Source organism: Falco naumanni, chromosome 4 (assembly GCF_017639655.2).
Source record: "Falco naumanni isolate bFalNau1 chromosome 4, bFalNau1.pat, whole genome shotgun sequence".
NCBI classification, from domain to species: Eukaryota; Metazoa; Chordata; class Aves; order Falconiformes; family Falconidae; genus Falco; species Falco naumanni.
Window position 1 is genome coordinate 86,415,547 of NC_054057.1, and position 24,074 is coordinate 86,439,620.

Sequence of the window (24,074 nt, forward strand, 5' to 3'; positions counted from 1 at the left end):
GCCCTTTCTCAGACTATTTGGAGAAAGGCAGATCTCTGGAGCGATAGCATGGCCCTTGGCAAGGTCGGGTGGATTGCGGGGGTGGGGGGGGTCAGCCCCAGCCCCAGAGCAGCTGTGAGCACCCGGGCAGGGTCCTGGCCACCACAGGGGGGTCGGGCAGGGGAGCAGGGGGAGCAGAGCCCATCACCGGCACTGAAATCACCTTCGGCTCTGCTTTTGTGTCCCGAACAGGCTGCTATGTCCGCAAAGTGGTGAACATCTCCTTCGGCCTCCTGATTGCTTATCTCAGCATCCCGGTTGTCCTAAACCTGCTCAGCTCCAGACAAGTCATGAACACCTCGTTCAGCCCTCTCAGGATAGTGAACACCTACGGCGCGTTCGGGAGGTACGTGTGGTTTAATGGCGCATCCTATAGCTCTGCTCGTCTCTCCAGTGTAGTGGTAGCCGGTCCGTGTGCCCTAAACCTAAACAAACCCGTCCAGTAGCCACTGGGCTTGGAATATCTGTTTATGAGAGAAACCGGGAAAAGGAGCAGGTTTCTTTGCCACCGAATTATGATTTATGGAATATCTGTTTATGAGAAAGAAGGAGAAAAGGAGCAGGTTTCTTTCCCACTGAATCACTATTTATTTTCTTGGAGCTACTTTAGTTAGCTCACTATATTGATGTAGCAAATGTAATAGCAGGATGAAAATATCCGTAAGAGAGTTCATCCAGTGGATACTCTTCGCCATCACCAGCCCGCTTTATTTATGGTGAACTTCTCTTCCCCTGCGCGCGTTTGCTCTCCCTCATGTAAATATTCACATAAGCTATTGGGTAGCAGATTTTAGGCCAACAAAAGGAAGTGCTTTTTCCAACGAGTGACTTGGGGAATTCATTGCTACAGGAAACTGTGGAGACGAAAGTATAAATGACCTCAAAAAAGAACAAGACAAATTGAGAGGACAGGTCCAGCAGCAGTCTGGCTGCTGCCTTCAGTTCAGGAAATCCTGCGCACGGCTGCAGGGTGAGGCTGGACGAGGGAGGCATCTCCAGCTGCGGTCGTAACCGGGCTGGTTTTTAAACATCTAAGTCTAGATTTTCTGGGGACAGGTCACCAGGCTTAGGTAAGCCACGGCTGGGGTCACCAGGATTAAGTGAGCCACAGTTGGAGTCACCAGGCTTGGGTGAGCCACGGCTGGGGTCACCAGGATTAAGTGAGCCACAGTTGGGGTCACCAGGCTTGGGTGAGCCACAGTTGGGATCACCAGGATTAAGTGAGACATGGTTGGGGTCATCAGGCTTAAGTGAGCCACAGCTGGGGTCACCAGGATTAAGTGAGCCACGGTTGGGGTCACCAGGCTTAGGTGAGCCGTGGTTGGGGTCACCAGGATTAAATAAGCCATGGTTGGGGTCACCAGGCTTGGGTGAGCCACTGTTGGGGTCACCAGGATTAAGTGAGCCATGGTTGGGGTCACCAGGCTTAGGTGAGCCACGGTTGGGGTCACCATAACCATTCTTCTGTGCTTGGCCCTCCCAGGCTCTTCCAACTGAGAAAATGCTGGAAAACAAGGCTTCATCTGAACAGCTTGCCCCAGGGGCAGCAACAGGGCTGGTCTTCTTTGCAGGGACATCTGGCTTTGCCACCACCTTGCTGTGGTGGCTTTGGGGTGTCCCCCAGAGGTCTGAGCTGAGGGGTGGGGTGGGCAGCTCTTGGGGTAGTGGGCTCTGGAGGAGGTCCCACAGGAGAAGCCAACAGTGATTAAACAGGTTTTAGAAAAGGCGGAGCAGGTTGGCTGCTGAGAGGGCTGGCTGAGCGGATGGTGAAGGGGAGGAGCAGGTCTTATGTGAGCACTGGAGATGCAGAAGACACTGGGAGAACATGTTTCCCCCAGTTTTTCAAATAGCAGAAATTTCTGTGGAAAAAAAAAAGTTAGAAAAAAACATGATTAAAAATATCAACGCTAGTTGGGAAAATGCTGAATTTCTCCTTTTTTCTGAGAGGAGGACGAATAACCCCTGAACCTCTTTGAAGGTTGGAATGGTGAAGCTACGGGAGATTGTTTTCTTTGGGTTGTTGTTCTTTTTCTTCTTCAGCCCATGGTTTCTGTTTCAAGAGTTACCAGAACCTAAAGAGCATGTGATGAAATGCTGCTGTAATATGTTTGTAATTCCAGCCTATGTAAACCAATAAAAAGAGGATTGCAGCTTATAATGAATATACGATTATGTGAAACTTGACATATTTTGAATCACACAGTAGGAACATACTTTTATTAGTAATTTGGTGTCCCTGATTTACAGTGTGTTTCTAACCATTGGGCAGCTGGCCACGGCTCATAACTCAGCCTAGCGTATAATATGGAACTTGGCTGGAGAATCCAGAAATCTATTAAATGTAGGTAACAATTATAAGCGGAGACATACAGCATTCCTTGGGTTGTAAGCATCTATCACTGGAAGCCATTGGGGGAGAAGGTGGAGACCATGTGTTTCCAAACTTTCGGTTTCTTGGGTTGAAGGAGAAGGGACTGAAGTAGTAAAAAATTAAAAGGGTGTTGGGAGCTGGACAACTTTGATAGGCAGAATTACGCAGTTACGTGTTCGTTATGGAAAACAGCTCTCTGGTGCAGGCGAGCATCACTGGCAGGTCATTGAGAACTTGATGATGGTGTTTTCACGTGGGCTCACCATGGCCTGGAGAGTTTGCCATCCCCCTGCTCTACCACCTTGCTGTGCAGAGAGAGTCTGGCCAGGCAGCAAAGGGGATACATGTGACCTGCCCTGAGGCTGGGGGGCTTTTTAACCAAGTTTCTATACATCAGTTGGGTATGGGGGGCTTTTTTGTTTTCTTTTTCTGCTTTTCTTGGCTTGCTTTGCACTGGCTCACACATGACCTCTTCCTCCTCCTCCTCCTCTTGCTGAGTAATAGCTCCGTGAGACCTGTCTTCCAGCCAGAATGGTGAAATGTTTGGGCATGTAGAGGCAGCTGTTAATGGTGTCCCCAGAGTCAGCTCCTGGGGGGTGCTCCATCTGGGGCCAGCCACCTCCCCAGGGCCGAGGCAGCAGTAGCCAGATGGCCTGGGCTCCCTGGAGCCTGTCCTGCCCTTTGCCACGGCCAAGGTTTGAGCCGGAGCTCAGCGCCCCGTGGCCGCGCTGCAGGGAGAGCCAGGCTCGCATAGGGGATGCTGGAGTGGTCCCAGCTGGAAGCTGCTCTGCTGATCCTGCAGCCTGGAGGTCTCAGGGCCAGACCTTCGCAATGCCGAGGCAGGATTTCTGTGCACGATCACCTGGGAAACTTCCCCTGCAGATGCCGTTGGTGGCTGTGCTGCTAGGGCAGCCACACATACCAGTTACCAGTGTGTATTTTTGCACATGGTGCATGCTAAAAACGTGGAGATGGAGCAATGTTTTGTGAACATCCTTCATCTCTGCTTCCTCTTATCATCAGGAGCTTGTAGTCGAAGAGCTCCTGTATCATGGGAGTCGTCAGAGTAACAGAAACAAAGGTTTGCTTCAGAAACATGGGACAGAGAGAGAGGTGGGTGGAGGCTGAAGATGCTCATCCCAGGTGGGACTTGGGAGACACTGGCTGCGTTCTCCCAGTGTCTTGGACAAGTGTCAGGCTTTGATCTAGAAAGACAGACCCATTGATTTCAGTGGGAATCATCTTTTGGGGCCATAATCCCTCCTTGGACTGGCACAACTGCAGCGGGATAGAGAGGAGCATGGGAGGGCATGGAGGTTGAAGTTTTCCATGTAGTTTGCTGCTAGAGAGACAAAAGTCTGCTGGACCTACAGGTTCCCTATAGCTTGACCTGTCGGGATCCACCTACACCACGAGGCCACTGACTCGCGTTGCCACACTGTTGACTCTCAGGAACGAGCATTTTACATGGCCTGAGGCAAACACCATCATGTTGCATCCCACAGCATTACCAAGGAGAGAACAGAAGTCATCCTTCAGGGGACATCCAGCCTGGATCCCAATGACCCCGCTGCCGTCTGGGAGGAGTATGACTTCAAATGCAAACCTGGGGACTTGAAGAGGCGGCCGTGCTTTATCACCCCCTACCACTACCGCTTGGACTGGCTCATGTGGTTTGCTGCCTTCCAGGTATGTGCCTTTCACTGTTCTGAGACCTGAGTGTCCCTTGACCAGGAAAAACAATTTAAATGAATTTACTATGTGTTGGGGAGGGTGAGGGAATGTTTGAAGCCCCTAAGTTCATTATGGGGTTTTTTTAAAAAAAAACCTTGTGTTCCTAAAGGACGTCTGCTCCTAATGTAATGAAACTTGGAAGTTTTATGTGGGGCTTTTTAATTGTTTCTCAGCAATAGCAAGAGTTAAAGACGTTGGGAAAGCCCCTGGACTGCCCTTGCCTCACGAAGCGGTAGCATGGTGGGGCAGAAGCTGCCTTGCAGGGTACCTGGGACTCACCGGGGCTGGCAGCATCCCTGGCTGCCCGCTCTGCCAGCCAGCTTGAACCTGTGTCCCTGTTGGGGACACCCCTGGGGACACCGGCAGTTGCTTCCACTGCCCGCCTGCCTACGTGTGGATGTAGGGTCCCTCAAAATGTTTTCCCCACGTGGTGTCAGCAAACAGGTTACAGCAATAAATTAAAAAGAGAAGAGGGGAGAAACCTGTGAAATTAATTCTTGTATATCTTTTAACCTATTCTGTAAAACCTTATTTGCGTGAGCATGAGAACTTGGACTGGGTTTTACAAAACCAGGGCTTACAGCAGTGGCATGAGGCAAACCCATCTCAGATTATCACAGGCTTTTCTCTTTGTTCCTGTATCCTCTCCTGGCGTATCCTCTTCCCTCGCTTCTCTCCCCCAGCCCCAAACTTCTCTGTTTGCTTTCTTTGTGGTATTTTCATTTAGGCGCCTTTTGGATTCCTCAGCGATGACATAACCATTGCTCTTTGGCTATGGTTTTATATTTACCCCACTAGTTTTTGTGTGCTGGAATTTCATTTAATCTGCATTAGGTACGCTTATCCCTCAGCAAGACAACAGTAAAGGTTAAATCTCAAGCCAGCAATGGTGCCCAGCGTTACACGGAGGTGCAGAAGATTGAATGGGAGTTGTTGGTTTAAACCTGACTGTATTCTGGGAGGGCTCTGGCAGCAGAGGAGAAATCCAGTTCACCCAAGCAAAGGTTGTTTCTGAGATGAGAGAAAGGCTGTTTGTTTCCAGGGCAGGAACATCCCAAAGGCTTTAAAATACAAAGTGATCTCAGGTTTAAAAGCAGAGGAGGGGAGTGCATAAGTGCTTATGCATCACGGGTGAGCGCGGGCTGTGCTGGTGCTGAGAGATGCTGTTACACCCCAGCACCACCCCTGCGCAGAGCCGGGCTGGGTGCTGAGTGACTGAGATGTACCCGGCAGCCTGGGGAGGAGGAGGAAGAGGAAGTAACACAGCCTCTTTGCATCTTTATTATTAGCATTTAATTCACTGCAAGGTTCCCCCAGGTGTTTCTGTTCAGCCAGGGGGCTGCGGGAGCGCATGCCTGCCAAGGCGTCTGTCCACGCCAGCTGATTAGCAGCAATTAGTGCTGTGGGTCTCGGGGTGCTGGCAGGAGGAGGGTGCAAGCCCCCGGCTTGGGTGGCTGGGTGCCGGGGGTGTGCATCAGCCCTGGAGCGCATCCGTCACCTCCCCGCTGCAGCAGCACTGGCTGGAAACGGGTCGGCTGCCCCGGTATGAGCATCCCATGCCCGCTGCTGCGCTGCCTGGTTCCCTCCGGCCGCTGGGACCTTCCCCACGCCTGCCAGCGTGCACAGGTCCACGTGAAGCAATTTTGGATCTGGCTTAGGAGAGGTACTAACAGAAGGTGCACAAAGGAGGAAAAAAAACCCTTCCGAACAGTGAGGATGACTTGCTGAGAACAGGAAGGCCGTTAGCCCAAGCACAGCGCAGGCATTTTCGGAGCTGGATGTTCAGGCATGTAAAAACCTGCTTAAGCACGGAATTAAATGCCATTTGGAGTGGCCGAATGTTTGTTTGAAAATTCTGAGCTGTATATTTGGTGCCAGCTGTCATCCCTGGGAAAGCTGGCTGTCCCGCCGTCACCCCGCGCTGCCACAGCCAGGAGGAGTCACCATCCTTCAGGTGTTGCTTAGACTTTAGTTGCGCAGAGCTGCAGAAAGGATGGGAAACCAGAAGTTGAAACCCCAGAAGAAATTTGTGAAGCCAGGCGAGTTTTGCAAACCCTGTACAGTAGTTTACGGAGTCCATAAAACCAAGTGACTTCAGCCTCTGGATTAGATTTAATTTGTTTTTAAAATTTCTGGATTTTTTCTACGCCGACGCTCACTGTCTGCCCCATTGCTTCCCAAGCAGGCGGCCGCGGGGCTGGTTTTGCAGTTCGTTGGCAGTGGTCAGGTAAGGAGCTGACATATCCAGCTCTGACAGGCTGCAGAAAAGCCAGGGACTTGGGGGAAAGATATTTACCATCCCTTTGTGCTGCTCGTGACAGGTTCCTCTTTGCACCTCATCACCACTTGACATATGACGCCTTCCTCCGCTCAGGGTTTCCTGCGAAATTTTCCACCTTGGCTGTAGCTGCAGGATTCGCTTTGAAGAGCTGGAGCATGGGAGAGCCGGGCCCTTGGCACAGCTGGCACGGGCCGGCGTGGCGGGGGAGCCATCGGCACGGTCCTGGCACGGGAACGGGAGGAGCCGCAGTGCTGCCCCACCTCTGGACTGCAATTTATTAGTTGCCTGCCTCTTAATTACCGTTCCAGTAGTGCCATAATTATATGTAATGTAACATGGCATTATTTTTCCAGGAAACAATTTTCGCTATGTTAATTTTATTATCTAAATATAATATGCCTTTTCACTTGTTTTCTAAATCCCCTCTTTGTTTTGCGTGTCTCGCCATCCCGAGGGTGCTGTAGCTCTGAATTGAAGTCCTTCATTTCGCTCTGGCAGGGACATAACCCGTCCTGAAGCATGTCTGCCTTGCTTCTTCCCGTCTGCAGCCGGGGAAAAACTCCCACAAACCAGCAGCAGCGTGTGGAAATCTGTGCAGCCTTTTTCAGTTGTTTCTCAGCAGCTGCCTCGGCTGGGACCCCCTTCACTCCATCACCCAGCTGATAACCCGGTCCCCTGTCTGCAAATTGGGCTGGGGTGCTGTCAAGAAAAATGATGTGTCTGTGGGCCAGGAGCTGCTGTTCAGGTGCTCGTTGCTGAGGTTGATTGCTCCAGATCACCTGCTTCCATCGAAGCAATTTAAACCAAGGTCTGAGCCAACTTAATGCACGAGCACATTTCTGAGGAGCTGTTGCTAACTGAAAAGAATGGCACGATGTGCTTCCTGCATTTGCAGGTGCCACCAAGCTGTGAGCACAAGAGGACAAGGTCTGAAAGCCCAGCGTTCTCACTGGCATGGGTCCGGGCAGGAGGAGAGGGGTGTGCAGTGCTGCAGGTGGGCAGGACCCATCTCCGCTCTGGGATGGGATGGAGCAAAGCATCTGGCGAAGCCCCTTGGGCTGAGCGTGTATCGCAAGGTGAGCACGCTTCGGAAAAGGCATCGTGAAAAGGCCAACACGGTACCATAGCAGGCGAGCAGGCGTTTGGCATGCCTGGTGTCACCCACGACACTCAGCCGAGCACCCAGTTCGGGAGGGATGCAGCTGAGTGGCAAGGGTGCAGAAGAGGGACCCGCAGGAAGAAAAGGGGTGCAGAACTCTTCTCCTCCAGCAGCAGAGCAAACAAATCTGCATGGGCATCCCAGCGTCAAAACAGATTTGGAATGGGTGAAAACCTGCTGCAAAGGGGAAAGCAGCAATCTGTTTTCTGTATCCCTGTGGAGAAGGAAGGAAGTGATGGGTGAAATGGCAGAATATGATTTAATCTCAGGAAAATTCAGGTTAAGCATTAGGAAAAACTTTCACCCCTTGACACTTTGTTGCCTTAGTGCAAAGACATCCTGTTTTTACAGAAGCTGGAGGCAAGTTGTTACCGCTTTGTCTGTCCTCCAGCTGCTGGTAGCAGCACTCTGGTTATTTTTTGACTTCTCATTCATAGTGGGCATTTGTAGGAGCGCAGCCATCACAACCCAGACCTGAGCTATGCTGTGCCGCTGGTACAAAAAGCATTACAATTTTTGGCAGCCCGTGGGTGGATTCAGCACTGTTAATAAATAGCAACCAGAAAACAAAATACTGCTCATAGTTTTGGGGCTTCAGGTTCGTCCCTTTTCCTGGTAGAGGGATGTCTTGGACTTTACAAAAGCCAGTTGTTTATCGTACCAAAGATTTGTTCTTCACCAGTGGGCAGTAGTGGGAAGCTCTGAATAAATTAAAATCAAAGGGAAGGCTTTTCCCTTCCTTACGATGGCATGAAGGTTGTTTATTCTGCTTGGGGACTGCAGTTGGCCAGCACGAAGGCACGCTCTTGGTGCTTACCAAATAACTACTCAAAAAATAACAAGGCTAATGCCATCTTCATATTGTTCTTTAAAGCCCAGTGTCATGTTGCATTGTACCTGGAAGCTGTTCCAAAGGTTTCTGTATGTCGGGACTGGCACAGAGACCGCTCAGACTGGTGGCCCATGTCACCATGTCCTGTGGGGCTCTGCAGACCATCAGCAAACCTGCCGCAGAGCAGCATTTGCAATGCACTGAGAATCAGCGTGTGTTTTCCAGATACAGTGAGGAAGTTTATAAATAAACGTCAGCTGCCTTCCTGAGACAAGAGAGAAGCTTCAGCAACAGGATTGATGCTCTGAAGATCTCCCCTGGGTGGTAACAGGGAGTTGTGAAGGAGACTTGATGTTATTACACAGAAACTGGAAAAGCTGAGAAGTAACCCTCTTTATAGAGAAGGCAGATCAATATTTTTGAAAATATTTTATTCAAGGCCTCTGTTGCCTCACTCTTCCAGCCAGAGGGTGCTTACAGGAAAAAGCTGCAAGGCAGCAGAATGGAGGAGGAGGTGTGTGTAACGTAATAAAACCTAAACCTCATGCGCAGTATACTAAGCTCAGCCTTTTACATTTCCTTTCTTCCCCCTTCTAAAAATACAGGCCTCAATTCACTTCCATTTTCCATTGCAGCATTCATACATTTTGGTCCATGTTCAGCATGGAAGAATTTTATTTTCTTCTTTCAACTGTGATTAGTTGTCTCCCTGTGAATATGAAGGATTGCAAAGCCCCACGCCGCATGTAGACGCACTGCAGGCTGGATGGCGGCAGCTGCCTCCAGGAGTAACACGGCGATGGAAGTGCCCAGAAACCCAAATGAGCCTGATAGCCTATCGTACCACGGACTGTCTAAATACAGCGTAAGACCTTGTCTATGCAGGGAATGATTATTGTCTACAGTGGCTATTGTATCTCCCTGTCTAGACTCTATTCTGGAACAAAGTGACTTTTCTTTCCAAATGCAGAGGTGATACGGGAGCTATGCCAGGTGCACGATTTCCCCGTATAGGCAAGATCTAAGGGCCGGTTCCCAAAGTCTTGCTCCGCTCTCTCACGCAGTCTTTTATTCCTCAGCCCGGACCTGCCACGCTCTGCCCTGCACCCACCTCCTCAGGGACCTGCTGCTTTCCCAAATGTTTCCTAATGGGATGGGTTAAGGGATGGCTTTTAGCAAGGCTTGAGAAACTGTCCCCACTGAAATACTATACATTGAGCCAGACCTGCGGAGAAACAGCTTGCCTCTTTGGGAAACTAATAGAAGGGGATGTGGTTATTGGAGATAAGGAGAAGCGATGCGACCTGATGTAGCCTTTGACCTTCCTTGGTTAAGTCGCTTGGGTAGCGGGATGGCAGCAAACAGTGGTGAGCGGGAATATTATAAAAAAGCAAAGGGTTGCATTAGTTATGCCGTGTTTTCTGTGGGACGTGGATTATTTCTCCAGCTGATAGCTCAAGTTCCATAAACAGCAACAGTCGAAGGCGCTTAGCTACAGAAGTGGAAACAGCAATGTAAACAGCAACGTGAATATTGGGTGAAAATATCCCAGGACGGTGGAGTTACCGCCTTACCTCCCGCAGTGGGTAGGCTGTGACGCAAAAAATGCCCCTTACGACACAGCGCGGGAAATGTAAACCTCCCTTACCCCTCTGTCATCTGCCTGTGCACACCGACGCTGCTGTGAAACCGTGCAGGGCTCCCGACCATGTGAAATAATAATGCTGGGCTCCCGTGCCAAGTTTCCAGCTGTTTCCACATGTGCATCTCATACTTACCTCCTCCCGTGCGCCTGTGCCAGGACCGAGATTCAATAAAATGCCACACTAATCCGCAGTCCTTTTTCATTAAATGACCAATTAAAGCTAGAGGAAAAGGGTTCTTATTATTATTTCAGTTGGGAACATGTTCCCTGTAGTGCCGGGTGGTTTTCATATGTATTTTGTGTGATGATTATATTCTTTTCTACTTTGTCATCTCTGCAGAGTTCAGTTGCTACTGTGTCTGCTTTGACCCAGCTCCTCGCTGTTGCCTGACTTAGCGGTGATTGGGTTGTAAGTTCTTTAAAGTTATTAAGTACCTGCGTATACAAGTTCATGTGTTCAAGGTGAGAATGCCGTGTTTATACGCTCGCAGAGTGCATCAGTGAAGAGGTCAGAGAATATCGGCAGCTGAAGAGAAGTCTCAGGGCAGCGTCGCTCCGGGAGGCGGTGGTACCCCAGGCTGCGCAGTGATGCTCAGCTCCCGGTGCTGGGCGGTGGGTGGGTGGGGAGAAGGAGCAAACTCCATCCCAGAGCAGTGTACGCTGCCAGGCTGGCACAGGAAGCTGGGGGGGGGGCAGCTGCCCGAGCACCGCACGGGGCTGAAGCCCATCAGGAAACAAAAGCTCATGGGCTCTTAACACCTGGTTGCAGGTCCTCTTTGTTAGTCCACTGTGTTGTACCTAAAACCTGTTTTTTGGACATCTTGAGCTGCCTTTCCCAGGCATTTTAGTGGGACTGACGATGGATTTTTGTGTCTTTTGGTTCATCAGTTGCTTTCTGCGTAAACCAGAAAGAAAGCTCTCAAAAGATAAAGGAGGGAGGCATGTCCCTGCTGGGGGGGGGCCGCAGCTCCCCAGGGCTCTCTGTTCAGCGTCAGACAGGGAGTTGTGCAGCTCATGGCTCATTTCAGTGTGCTCCGACCAACAGCTTGTAGCAGCAGGCTGTGTGGGTCACACTGGGTTCCCCAGTAATCCCAGCACAGGTACGACAGGGGCCATGCGTGGCACGAGGTGAGCTGTAGCCCCAGTTTTGGAGGGCAGGAGCAGGGGGAGGGCGCTTGGTCCGTGCCCATGTCTTGACGGAGACAGCAGCCCGCGGACCTGTCGCTGGTGCGGTCGGTCCCCAGCTGCCTCTGTGCTCTCTGGAGAGCCAAAACCTCAAGCTGACCCCAGCACGTGCATGCCTGCTCATCTTAAAGCAATGTGTGCGTCCATCCTGTGGGGTTTTTCTTTTTATTAATCCACTGGATGGTTCAAGCTCTGACTCCTGTTTTGCTCACCCGGAGCCGGTGGAAGTGCCTGGCGAATCCCTCCTATCCTGACAGCCACAGCTCTGCAAACGGTGTTCAGCTGTGGGTCCCACTGGATCCACGGACAGAGGAACCATCACCTTCCCACCCTGTGGTGTGATGCTTCCCTGGACGCAGCCCAGATCTCCTGGACTCTTTCTTTCCTCCCTTTGCCACCATATCACTTTACAGAGTAATGAGTTAAACAGCGCGGTCGTTAGTGTGGCTCAGCTCCTGCGTGCTCCAAGCATCGGCGCTGCACGATATCTAAGCCTCCGTGCTGGGGGGAGTGTGGGGGGCTGCACCGGGTGGAAATTTCTCACCGCAGACTTTGCTGGGGCCAGACATGTTGTAAATTTTACAAGAAAAACACTTTACAAACCAGAAGTCAAACTCTCGTGCGCATGGAGCTGCTAATTAACAATTTGGAGACCATGTGAGCCTGGGAGCTGATTCCACCATTACAGAGCCTCATGGTTTTGAATCAGACTTTGAAGATTTGGGGTCCTCCATAAAGGTCTGGCTCTAGGAGTCTGGTGATTCCTCTTTCTGTTCTTCTCCTGCTTCTCCCCAACTTGCAGACACGAACACTCACCCCTCCCAGGCCCTCCTGGAAATAGCACTTACAACCATACGGAGCACTTTAAAAAGGATGCCCGGGGAGGCATAGTGTGCTGAAGATCTGACTCATAATATCTGATCACTTGCAATGGCTGTCACATCTCTCGGGAGATCCTCACTCACAACCAAGGATCCCCCAGGCTGCGGGTCCCCGTGTGGCACCCACCCTCCCAGAGCCAGGCACCTCGGGCATCGCTGAGCCGTCAAGGGGCAGGGAGCCACTCAGCACGGCTGGGAGTTTTGGTGTGAGTCATCCTGTGACGACACGCTTGGGCCCTTGGCAAGGATGCTGCCGGCTTTTTCTGCGGCCCTGCCAGCCCTGGCAGGGTTATTGAGAGATTTGCAAGGTTTGTGTTTAACATCTCATGTGATGCCAAGCTCCTGGCTCCAGGACTCACCGCGTCTCCCCTCCCAGAGCGCTGCGTTGGGGCCACGGTGGCCTCGGTCCTGCATGGGCTGAGGTGCCCTGGCCCTCCCTGAGAGCCGCCACCACCTCCTCCGCGCCGGGAAGGGGACCGGGAGATGGAATGGGGTGGCACAGGGTGTTGATGGAGCAAGGGGTGTGCTGGAGGTTAAACAGGGCTTTGGGGTGGGCAGAGCATGGCACGGGGCCATGGTGGGAAACGTGTTTCTGTGACTGTGAACACCCCTGCCCCACCACCCATCCATGCTGGTGGTGCAGCAGGGACAGCAGCTGGAACAAGCCGTGCGGTGAGGCAGGACAGAAGCAGGTGTATGGGGAGAATAATCTTTTCTAAAAAGTTGTTGGCTTCAATAACTGTGGTTTTCCTCTAAATTGTGATGAGCACGGGTCAGAAACCCTGTGAGGTAGAGCTGCCGCTTGATGAGCCTTTCCACCAGCATTTGGTGTTTTCCATCTTCGTTTCTCTCCTCTGTTTCCCTTAGCAACGGAAATAACAAACTTTACCATTAGAAAAGTTTTGCAGAGTAACTTCGCCTTGATGTTCTGCATTAGTCACAGTCCTGCAGGTACAGCTGCCGGGTTTCGCTTTCCCACAGTGTCCCCTACTGCTTGCATTAAAAAATCCATTTAGGTACACATTAAAAAAGGAGGCGGGGGGCGGGGGGGGCAGTCTTAATGGAAGTATAAAGCACAGAAAGTCACCAGAAGGGGAAATGCTTTTTATGGAGCCTCAGCAAGAATCCCTGTGACCAGCATGAGATGCATGGATTCCTGGAGGGAGGTAAATGCAGAGGCAAGTTCTGCCCCCGCAGCTTGGGCTGCTCCCTGCTCCCTTTCAGTGGCTGCACCATTAAGGGGATGGCATAGGCGCGGGATGTGGAGAGGACAGATGAGATGAAAGGAAATAAAGAGGAGAGAGAAATCAGGAACAGAGAAGTCACTTTCTCCTGTTTTCTCTTGGATAACACAACAGGGGAAAGCAACCTATTTTAAAATGATGGATGGATTGTCATTTAAAAACATGCCATTACTGTTCCTCTATGGAGCTTGCTGCTGAAAGAAATCATTTAAATCAAGGATTTGGGGTGCAGAATTGGTAAGAACACTCCATGTTAGAGATGTGTGAAGCCAAAAAGAGATTTGTGATCCAAGGTATAGGAGGAGCCACAGCTCGTGGTGGGAGTACCACTGGACCCAGACCATCTTCTGGACCAGCGATGCACTATGCTTTCCTGGTAGCAGCAGCTGTAGGCTTCTCCCTGGCACTGGGATAAAGCGGTGCTGTGGGTCAGCGGGGATGCAGGGCTGGCAGAAACACCCCCTCGGGCACCTCGCATGGAGCAGAGGTCTCTGTCATGGCAGGGTGGTGCAGGTGGAGATGCATCCCTGACTGTCAGCTAGTCTCTGATCATCAGCTGAGCTGTGGCTGCTGGCTGTGGACACGCTTTTTGCTTCACCACCACCACCACCCCCCCTCGCTGTAATGTGAATTCCTTTGGGGATGCTTGAGATGGAGGATGCTACTTTGCAGTTGGGGCGCACTGGGAGCGTGTGCGTAGCCGTCCCAGCTCAGCTAACAAACTCATTAGACCTTTGTGACTTGCACACCCTCAGTTGTGGCTGTGCCCTCAGGAATGATTTCCAGATGAGACGAGCTCAGTGAAGCTCTCCCTGCACCCCACAGATGCCAGAGGGTCTCGGTGTGGACCTCAAGGTGTTGGATCCCACAGGATCCGTTCCCTGCAACACCAGGCAATTCATTGCTGCTACCCAAATCAGTTGTAATCTCTCCCCAGAGACCACACAGAAGTCTTTAATGCTAATCACACTACATGGCAAGCCTAACAGCGCCTAACGCTTTATATTTTATTCCTTCCCCAAGACCTATGAGCAGAATGAATGGATAATCCACTTGGCTGGGAAGCTGCTGGCCCAGGAAGAGGAGACCTTGTCCTTGATGGCAACGAACCCGTTCGCGGGCAGAGCACCCCCACGGTAAGCCTTGGGTTTTGCCGAGAGCTGGAAGTACCTGGGCTCCGTCTTGGTCCTACCCTGGATGCCCACACCTGGTTTCTCTTGATGGATTGGGGTGGGGTGGGGGTGGTACCCAGGCAGTCCGGGGTACAGGAGGGCGGGCACCAGGAAGAGCTGGTGCTCCCACAACCTCAGTGCCTTTCTGGGGGGGGGACACGAGGACCCTTGGGCTGAGCCTGTCCCCGGGCAGGTCTGCAAAGGGCTCAGCGCTGCTCCTCTTGGACAGCAATCCGGGCTGCTCAAGTGGTTTCCTGCCCATCAGCTTTAGATTTTTTTTGTCGTGATTGCTTTGTGAGCTCAGATCGAAAGCGCTGCTTCTATCGCCCTACTGAGGCATTTCAAAGACAAACTGGCCCCGCAGAAATGACTGTTTTTGTGAACACTTGTCTTGGAAGTGTCTGTGTTTTCAGTGAAAAGACAAAGCAAACATCAGCAAGTGAAAGGCACAGATGAAAACCCCAAGGTTTTTATACAAAAGGAAATTTTTCACAAAAGTGTCTGTTTTGTTGATGAAGTTATTTTTAGCTGAGAAAACATTTTAAGGGAATTTTGGATCAACTTGAGTAATACTATGCTCTTGCTAATATTTTCCATTCGAGGCTCTTAGGATGCACTGCAAAGGAGGAGGAAGGCTGACAGTACTGTGTGAAACGAGCTTCCTCCTGCACCCTGCTGATGCTTGTGGGCTTCAGCACGGTGCGTCCCCCAAACCCTCTGAGAGACTCCTTTTCCACCTAGACACTAAGAACTTCCACCTTTTACCAAACTGCTTCCTCTGAGGTGATTTACACATCCCAGGATGCTATAGATGGATAAACCCATGACGGTTTAGACTCTGAGCTGAATGTATGTCTGTATGTAGTCTGCAAAAACTCCAAAGCTTGGAACACAACTGTTAAGTGAGCTGCCCACCATCACACTGGAGTATTTCTAAAAAATAACATTCCTGGGGTTCCCTGGCATCCAGCCCTGTCTTGGTGCACAGCACCTTGTCAGAGCATTGGTACAGGCTGATGGAAACATACTCCCCCCAGGTGCAGGAGCCAAGACTGCTGTAAGAACAGTTATTGTGGGGTTTTTACACATCTTCTCATTGGAGAACCCGTTCTCCCGTGGGTGCGACACCACAGGGCGAGCCAGCAGGCGCTCTGGGTGCGCAGGGCAGGATCCTGCCCATGGCCCAGTGAGAGCAGCCTCAGCGGAGCTCCCGTCAGCGGTGGGTTATGGCTCAGGGCACGTTGTGGGGTGGTGTCGCCGTTTGTTGGGTTACACAAGCAGTGGGTCTGTTACACACAAGTAATGACACCTTGGCTGCAGTCCAGCGGGGCTCTCGGGCACCTCGGTTAATTATTGCTACAAAAGGCATGCTGGGCTAGAGCAGCACAGCCCTTGCCACGGATGGATCCAGCTTTAAGAATGTGTAAGGGGGGCGGGGGTTTAGCTCTGCTTGGCCGTGCTGGGTTTGGCTTTCCATGGGGGGAGCAGGGTGCTGGTGCTGCACCATCACTGCCCTCGGTGGTGTTGAGGAGCACGTGAAACCTCTTTGCTCCGGGTTGTGTTCTGGCTGCGTGTTTCTCTTCGTTTTCATGGACCTTCATTTGAATGCACGTGCATCTATCAGCTGAAGCGGGGTCTGCAGCTTGTGGCAGCGAACTGCACCACCCTGCCGCTCCCTGCCACCTCCTCGCTGGGGGCTGCGCAGCCCCCACGGCCGTGGCCCATTCCTGACAGCCAGGGAAGGGGCACAGCGCCTGCGCAGCCTTGCACGTGGCGAAGGCAGTGGGCACCTTGTTAGGGTGCTAACGGACACCAGAGCTCACAACGGGCAGAAATTCAGCCCAGTGAGAGGGCTTACCTACCGGGATCCGGTGGGAGCTGGATCCTTCAGGAGCCCATCATGGAGCTGGGGTTGGGGCAGCATTGGCAGCGCTCAGCTGGCCAAGCAGCCGGAGAACCCGGATCACACTGGCTCCGTCTCGGGTGCATTTATCAGCTGCATCTCACCAAACTTCCCTCGTGTCCCCAAGGTTCTGCGCCGTAAATTCACTGAGTGGAGTTCACTGCAGGGCGTTCCTTTGCATTGCTTTTTTATGATTTAAAAAAAAAAAAAAAAAAAAGAAGAAGAAAAAAAGTCAGTCCTGAGTGCTGGCTGACCCCAGGGGTTTTAGCAGAACCTGGGACCTTTAGACACCGAGTCACCAGTTTGAATTAGGTGTCCCCTGGTGCCAGCAGCCAGAAGCCATGACCATCTGGTGGCTGCTGGCAATAAACGGCTCTCGCAATTCACAAAGCGACAGAAGCATTTGATAATCCCAGAGCTGTTTATTACCACGTGTCCCCCAGTGCCATAAACGTTGCTCCTGGTGCTCACCGGGACGGAGGCTGAAAACAAGACATCCTGACAAATTAAAACTCAAGCAAATGTGTATCACATCTTGCCTTCCCAGACTTTGCCGTAAACGGGCTGCATCTCTTCTCTGCTTTCTGGCATCAGTGGTGTTAAAAAAAATTAATGTGGTTGAACATAGGAACTCATTTTAAAATGAAAATAATGAAGTGGGATGTGGCTGGGATAATGCTACATTGCTCCAGGTGGTGAATAGGTTTTTTTACTGTATTCTGTAACAGGTGAGGAAGTGAAATGTTCAGGAATTTAAAGCAAAACCAAAAGCAAATCTTCATCTTTGTTAGTTTTTATAGGATAACGACTGCAGAGCGTACAGAGGAACGCAAGCAGGTCCAATAAGTAATTACACAGCAGTGTGGATGCTGTGTTGAACACACGGTGCTATAGATTTTGTTGAACAGGGTCTTGATTCATGCGTTACCGTGGTTAAACCAAAGCACAGACTCTGTTTTCACTCTTTAGCAGCTAGTTTATAGTAGGAAAAGATCAGGATCCAGCACTGGTTTTATGTGTCAGCTGCCTTTGCTCTGGCATTAGCTTTGCTTTAAAAGTTTTTCATGGGTCTAGTTTATTTTTGGGTGGCGTAAAGTAAAAATAACAATTTACAAATGCTCGTTTTGGCTCAGACCAAAATCCAACACCCCGTTTCACTCTGGATCCCAGGTTGCGGGTCACGTTTTGGGTTTTGGCGAGCCAAATGCAAACACCTGGGGACATTGGCACCACCCGGCCTTTTACCCAGGTGTGAAGGGGGGTGCTGGGTGCCCACGCTGGGGTGCTGGGTCTGGGTCTGACCCTGTGCTGGGCTCTCGCGTCAGTCACCGCTTCCTCTGGCTATTTACATCTCTTCGGTTATTCTTTGCTGTTAGAGCTTCGCCTGCATAAGGAGCTGAAGTGACCGTTTGCCTTTTTTTTTTTAATTTGTTTTCCAGTTGCTGTGCCCCGTCCCCATTCTGCTGGGTTTACACTCGTGGCTTTTGTGGCTGGCGTGGGCACAGCGGCTCCATGAGCTGCTTTTCACCCAACGTTAGTTCTGCTCCGGTGGGCTCGCTTGCTCGGGTTTGGGGTTTTTTCCTTTATATTTCAAACCCACCATTTCTTTGTTTAATTTTAAGTGTCCCCTTGTCGCACACTGAAGCTCCCAGCGGGGCTGGCGAGCCCCCTGCACCCACGGCACAGCCCCAGGCACGCTCCCACGGGAGAACCGTGGCCAGAACCCGAGGATCAAGCTGTACCCTCCGATCTGGGTGTAAGAAGTATAAGAGGCCGTTAGCAGGATACCTATTTTTTTAATCCAGACTCCTTAGCAATCTTCCACTGAGTGCTGGATGTGGGCAACCTCAGCGCTGACAGCCGCTTACAGCCAACCAGCGCCTTTTTGTTATAATTTTGTTTTAATTGTGAACAATAGACTTAAATTTGAGCCTTAGCGGTAGCGCCTGGCAAGAAAAGATAGTTCAGGGGGGCTCTGGCTCCGACGGTTTCCGTGGGGCATCCCTGTGCCCTCTCCCGTGAGCCGGAGCCCATCTGCGGCTGCTGCAAACCTGAAGGATCCTTCGCTCCCACCTTCCAGCTGAGGCTTGTGCCCCCCGCGGCTCGGCTCCCTTCAGTAGCTGGGTGGAAAAAAAGCTAATTTTCCTACCATATTCCGCCCCCCTCTGCATTCTAAAGGGAATTTTGAGACTTAATTATTTTCATTCCCTGCTAGACTAAATAATTAGGGGAAGGGACTGTTTTCCATAAGAACATTACGCTCCATACTCCACGGAGTTTATTCTGTTAATGGAAACTCTACACCTTAAATAGCCAAGGGACTTTCAAAATGAGTTAATGCCTTCGAAATGAAATTTCTGAGACCAAAGTTTGTAGGTTTCTTTACAACTCTAGAAATTATAGTATTTTTTCAAGTGTGATAAACTTAAAATGAGAAACAGGTGACTGATTAAAAATGAGGGTATTGTTGAGCGCCCGGCCTAGCTGAGTGTGAAGCTTTACTTCAAGCACAGTGATGTTTGTGGAATGTGGATTTACAAAATATTATTGTGCAGCGGATAGTTCATAAAACACCAGCCGTCATAAATCTGAACGGTAGGGCTTTGGCTGAGAAATTAATAAGTGTTTAACACGCCGTCATGGAAACAGACTGCAACAATAAAAGAAAACAAAAATCAGATTTTGCCTACAGGAGGAAAAAAAAAATCAGGTTTTTATTTTTGACCTGAAGTGTTTGGTGTCTCTGATATTAAATCATGTTCACTTAAGGACTTTTATTGCAATTATAGTAGCACTTCGTTGAAAAAGCCCCAACATGTATCCGAGGACCTGGATTTGTAGCAGTGGCGTTATTTATGGAGGCAGCGCTTCCCATTTGATGCTACCTGGCTGCAGGAATGCAAGAAGAATATAACATTTCGTATTCTTTATTTTTTTTTTTAATTTGATTGCCCATTTATTTCCCATTTGTGTTACGGCTGCGGGGCGCTATACCTGGGGGCACAGTGGACTGGGTTTTCAGGCTGTGGGGGTCACCACGGAGCCCGGCAGGAGGTGGCTGCAGAGCTTTGCACGGTGTAGAAGCCACTTTGGGGGCTGCTCCCTCAGACCCCCCCAGAAGGGGTCAAGGTAATTCTGTAGCTATTGAAAGCAGTGCTGGGAGCAGGCAGGGAGTACGGCGTTATTGGAAGATACGGGCATCACTGAGATGTGGGTGGAAATGGCAGTTCTGTTGTGCAAGGTCCCTCCCAAAATGCCTTCAGAGGAGACAGGGGTGCTGCTCATGGGCATGGGATGCTCTGCAGGGACACGAGTCCTTCAGGGTTTGTTTTGTTTTGTTGAACAAAACCTTCAGGGTTTTGTTGAATCCCACGTGCCTCCTCTCATCCCACGGTGTTTCTGTGCTGACACACAAGTCTCCCTCCAAGGACGGGATGCAGTAAGGGAGCGATGTGACTCTGCTGTCCCCAGAGCCAATCCTCTCCCACGGGTGCTGGTGGCTTCTGTGCGGAGAAGTGAAATGTTTTGTGTGGTTTCCCCATGGAAAAGCGGCTTTGCCAGCAGTGAAACTGTCCCGGGAGGTGACCAGATCCTCAGAGGTGAAGAAGTATAAACACATTCTTTTGGCTTTCTCACCAGGTTTCGCCACGGCGAAATGTTTTACTGCAGTTCGTTTCTTCTTTCCCTGTGTACTCGAATCTCAAAGAAAATCTTTATCATCAACATTACAACATCTATTATTATCAGAACAAAATTATTCCACTCTCCTGAATTGAAGTTTAAGGGATTTTCTTTTGGTAAAAACAACCTCGGTATCTCAGCGCTGCTGGGGAGGCAGAACTCATCTCATGGCGTCGGGATACCCCCCCGGGTGGGGGATGGGGCTCCCAGCCGCCTCTCGCAGCGGTGGCAGATGCAGCCGTGGGGCAGCTTCCCTGTGGCCCTAGGAGCCGTCTGCCTTGGCCAGGGCAGCTCCTGCCTGGGCTCCGTCGGGAACATCGGCCGCATGCCCATCACGCCTGCGAGACGCTGAACTGAGCCCAGTTGCGGGGTCTGTGGGTGCCGCAGGGAATCCCGGGCAGTGCTGCGAGCCCCGGGAGAGCCGGGTTGCCTTCCCCCAAGGTTTTCTCTGCCCCCGGTACAGACACAGCCTCTGAGCCCCTCTTTCTAACCCGTCGGTGGGGCAAAACCCCCACTTCGCCATCTCCCAAGAGAGTTTGGGGGATAAACTGCCCGTGGGATGCTCTGGCTCTGCAGGGCCAGGTCTTGCAGGAGCCTTGAAGAAGGAGCAGTCAGCGGCGCTGAAAAACAACCCATAAAACTGCCCTTATTCTGCAAACTTGGGCCAAGATGAATTTATGATCCCTCCCACTAACAGGGCTAGAATAAGCAAGAAAGCCGATGATGGAGGCTCTGTTACTGTAATGAATTTGTACTTTCCACTGACACTTGCTCGCTGATTTACAGTGGAATGGGGAACCTCCAGATAAAAAAAAAAAAAAAAAAAGAAAACCAACAAGAAAACCCCCACCAAATCGAAAAGACGCCCCGTGTTTTGGTTTCTTTCTTTCCTTTCGCACCCCGCCTTGCCCTGTCAGGCCATTAATTCTAACAGAAACCACCGGCTCTGGTTTTTTCCCTCGAACCCCTCAGCTGTTGCAGGGAGACAGCTGCACCCTCTGGAACTAATTACAGCTGTCTGGGAGATTTAGCCCTCCATCCCAACAACTCCAATATTGCTGCTAATTTTTAACACGTACAGTTGGAAGATGTCATAATAGGCTGATATATGATCGAATCTTGAAAGTGCTACAGCGCAGCTGCTACCGGGCATCTGGTGGGATGAATATATTGATCTAAAAAATAATGCTTATTATTTTTAGCCTTTCTGCCCTCCCCAGGGCTGTAGCCCTGCCCGATCTGGGTGGTGATGGAGAGCAGTGTTTGCCCAAAACGGTGGTAGCAGGCAGGTCCCGGCACCCCGTGCAGGGCCATGGGTCCTTCTGGGTGGCTCGGTGGTCCTCCCTCATCCAGCCATCCACACCAGGATCAGCACCATCGCTCTGCCAGCACCTCCGGAGTACCGCTGTCCCTTGTCCCATGTCCCTGTTGTTGTCATCGTGGAGAGGGGTTTCCATCTCCTGGAGGAGAAATGTCTGACTTGCTTTATCTGACCATAACTTGTTTCTGGCTTCTCAAGTGATTATTTTGCCCTCGTGTGTCTCCTAAGGGACCTCACCTGGGCTCAGCTGGTTCAGGCTGATGCTCCTCCAGAGCCGATTCCCTGCCCAGCTGTGGTAGCTGGTGCCCAGTGCTTCCCAGGGAGCCAGGAGGAGCTGCCGGCTTGTATTCGCTCCGAAAATCCTGGGAAACTGTCTTCAGCCAGGATTGTCCTTCCTGACCTTTCTGTCTGTCTGCTCTGAAACACAAGTCTTGTTCATCCTTCTCTGAGTGTGGGCGAGCACCTGTGGCAGCAGACTCCTTTGAATGTAGATGAAGTCAGAGCGCTTCTTCGTGACCTTCTTGTAGATGCTCCCGTTTCTCCAGAGCAGCAAACAAGGTTCACACATGCTAGCAGTCTCCTGCCTCAGAGAGGGCTCGGAGACCTGTGGATCCCTTCCACCAGCCAGAAGGTCTTTGTGTGGGAAGGTCTTTGTGTTGCAGAAAACACAAGCAGTTGCTGATGGGATGGTCTGTAGCCTGCAGGTTTCTTGGTCTGCAGGCGACCATATATGTGCATGTCTCGCCTGAGTTACAAGCTGTCCAGGGCTTCAAGTGATGCTTGTAAACTCTGTGAGCCCTGAAATGATGGACTCTGGGTTGTTCGTTCCCTGAATCCCGAGAGAAGGGAGCGGGTCCAGCGAGGCAGCGCTGGAGGAGTTTACAAATCCTGTAACTTCAGGACTGAGGCACCCAGGTAGATTATAAATACTGGGGTAGCTTGTAAACTCTATGAGCCCTGAAATGAGGGGCTCCAGTGAGTATTAAACTGCAGCTTTTACATACATAAGCCTTGCAAGGAAAGCTTGCCATGGGTTCCAGGTTTTCCGCTTTTCTCCCACAGCCCCTAGCCCGGGAAGGATGGAGAGGACGGATAGCGCAGGATCTGGATGCTGCTGTGGTATTCTGATGCTCAGAGGCATTCTGATGCTCAGAGGGATTCCCGCTGCAGTTTCCCCATCCTGCAGCGCTTTGGCTGCTGCAGCCCTGTGAGGGCTCGTTGGTGCCTCCATTTACCAGAATGGAAACCTGCAAGTTTTCCATCCCAGAGAAGCGCTGGCCGTGCAGGACAGCGAAGAGCTGTGGGCTGTGGTGTGCCGGAGCTTTATAGCTCATCACTGGGTGAGTGTTCAGCTCCTGGAAGAGCTCAGCCCCACGGAGTATACAAACTCCACAGTCCATGGAGCTGTGCAGGTTCCTCCTCTGTGGATCTTGGCATCCTGACGTGGACCATGCGTCCCAACACTCCAGCTCAGGGGTCAGGTGGAGCAGGCTGGGGGAAGCAGAGTGACTGTGGCTGGGACAAGAGGGTGGCTGAATTTAGAGGTCAGGGGGCTGCGGGGGGACTCTTCAGATTGATTGAGGCTCTGAACAGGAAAGCCTAAAACACAGTCAGATAGAAAGGCAAACTATGCCACAAAAATGCATCTTCAATGGCATGTGGTTGCTTTAATGCTCACACGGTTCTAGTTTTACATGCCGATCCCTTTGATAGCAAACATTTTAATAGACAGAGAACATATGGGAAAAATCATGCCAAATCAGATGATAGATATTATTTAATCTGGACAGGCAAGCCCATTCGAAAGGGACAAGGAAATTTTCATTCCAGAGAGGTTGCAGGACAGTCCTGGAGGTTTGGGAGAAGACACTTGGGTGTCTGAGCAGAGACCTGGCATCTCCCGAGGTCTCCTAGGTCTGCCCCAGGGGCTCAGAGAAGCCAGCTGCTCCCTGCACTCCGCATCCCCGTCTAGAAAACGGGAACTTTTCCAGGTGGGGTTTGCAGACAGCTCCTTCAGCATGGGGGACCCCGCTACCCCCATGTGCTGGGGGCACACGGGGACGGGTCCCAGCTCACCGTATGCTCTGCAGTCGCTTAGTGAAGAAAAAAACCCAAGAGCCCCGATGCAGCAGGCGGGGGAAGGCTTCAGGCAGGAGAGGGATGGACATACAATCAGCCACTGAAACTTTTTTGGGAAGTGGATATGTATTTTGACTTCAGGAAAGCAATCAAGCAGCACAGCTTGGAAATCTCTAACCATCCCAGACAGGAGCCTGCAGGCTACCTGGACCCGCGGGAACGTTGCTGTTCAGTAATGCTCTAATTATTAACAGGAAATTTTGTGCTCCTGCGAAGTAAACACTCTGGGAGTAACACTTCAGCCCCCTTTTGACTTTTACCAGCCTCAGAACAGAGGAGGGAGAGAGGGTGTAGAAATGGCCCTGGCTGCCACGAAGCCAGCAGCTGCAGGGCGGCATGTATGGTGATGAGATGCAGGGTTGTGCCCCCTGAGCCCCCAGCCAGGGCTGTGCCGTTGCCCCCTCCTTCTCCTGTTTACCTTCCCATATTTGAGGGCTGGTGTCCTGCCTCCCTGCAGCCCCCCGTCAGTGTCTGGGGGGCTCTGCCA

General features: G+C 51.3%; 1 protein-coding gene across 8 annotated transcripts in view; it reads left to right on the forward strand.

Moving 5' to 3' along the window:
• LMF1 (lipase maturation factor 1) overlaps positions 1-24,074 on the forward strand; it is a 218,164-nt gene that overhangs the window by 180,270 nt on the left and 13,820 nt on the right. For 6 of the 8 annotated variants that reach the window (XR_005827344.1, XR_005827345.1, XR_005827346.1 and 3 more), the window contains 3 exons: positions 232-385; positions 3,916-4,099; positions 14,395-14,507. Coding sequence is in view for 5 of the 8 variants with exons in the window: in XM_040590105.1 (XP_040446039.1) it covers positions 232-385; positions 3,916-4,099; positions 14,395-14,507 (451 nt within the window). In the remaining 3 variants the exon portion in view is untranslated. Of the gene's footprint in view, positions 1-231; positions 386-3,915; positions 4,100-14,394; positions 14,508-22,510; positions 22,698-24,074 lie in introns of those variants that run through there. The other 2 variants (XM_040590103.1, XM_040590102.1) reach the window with 2 other exon arrangements.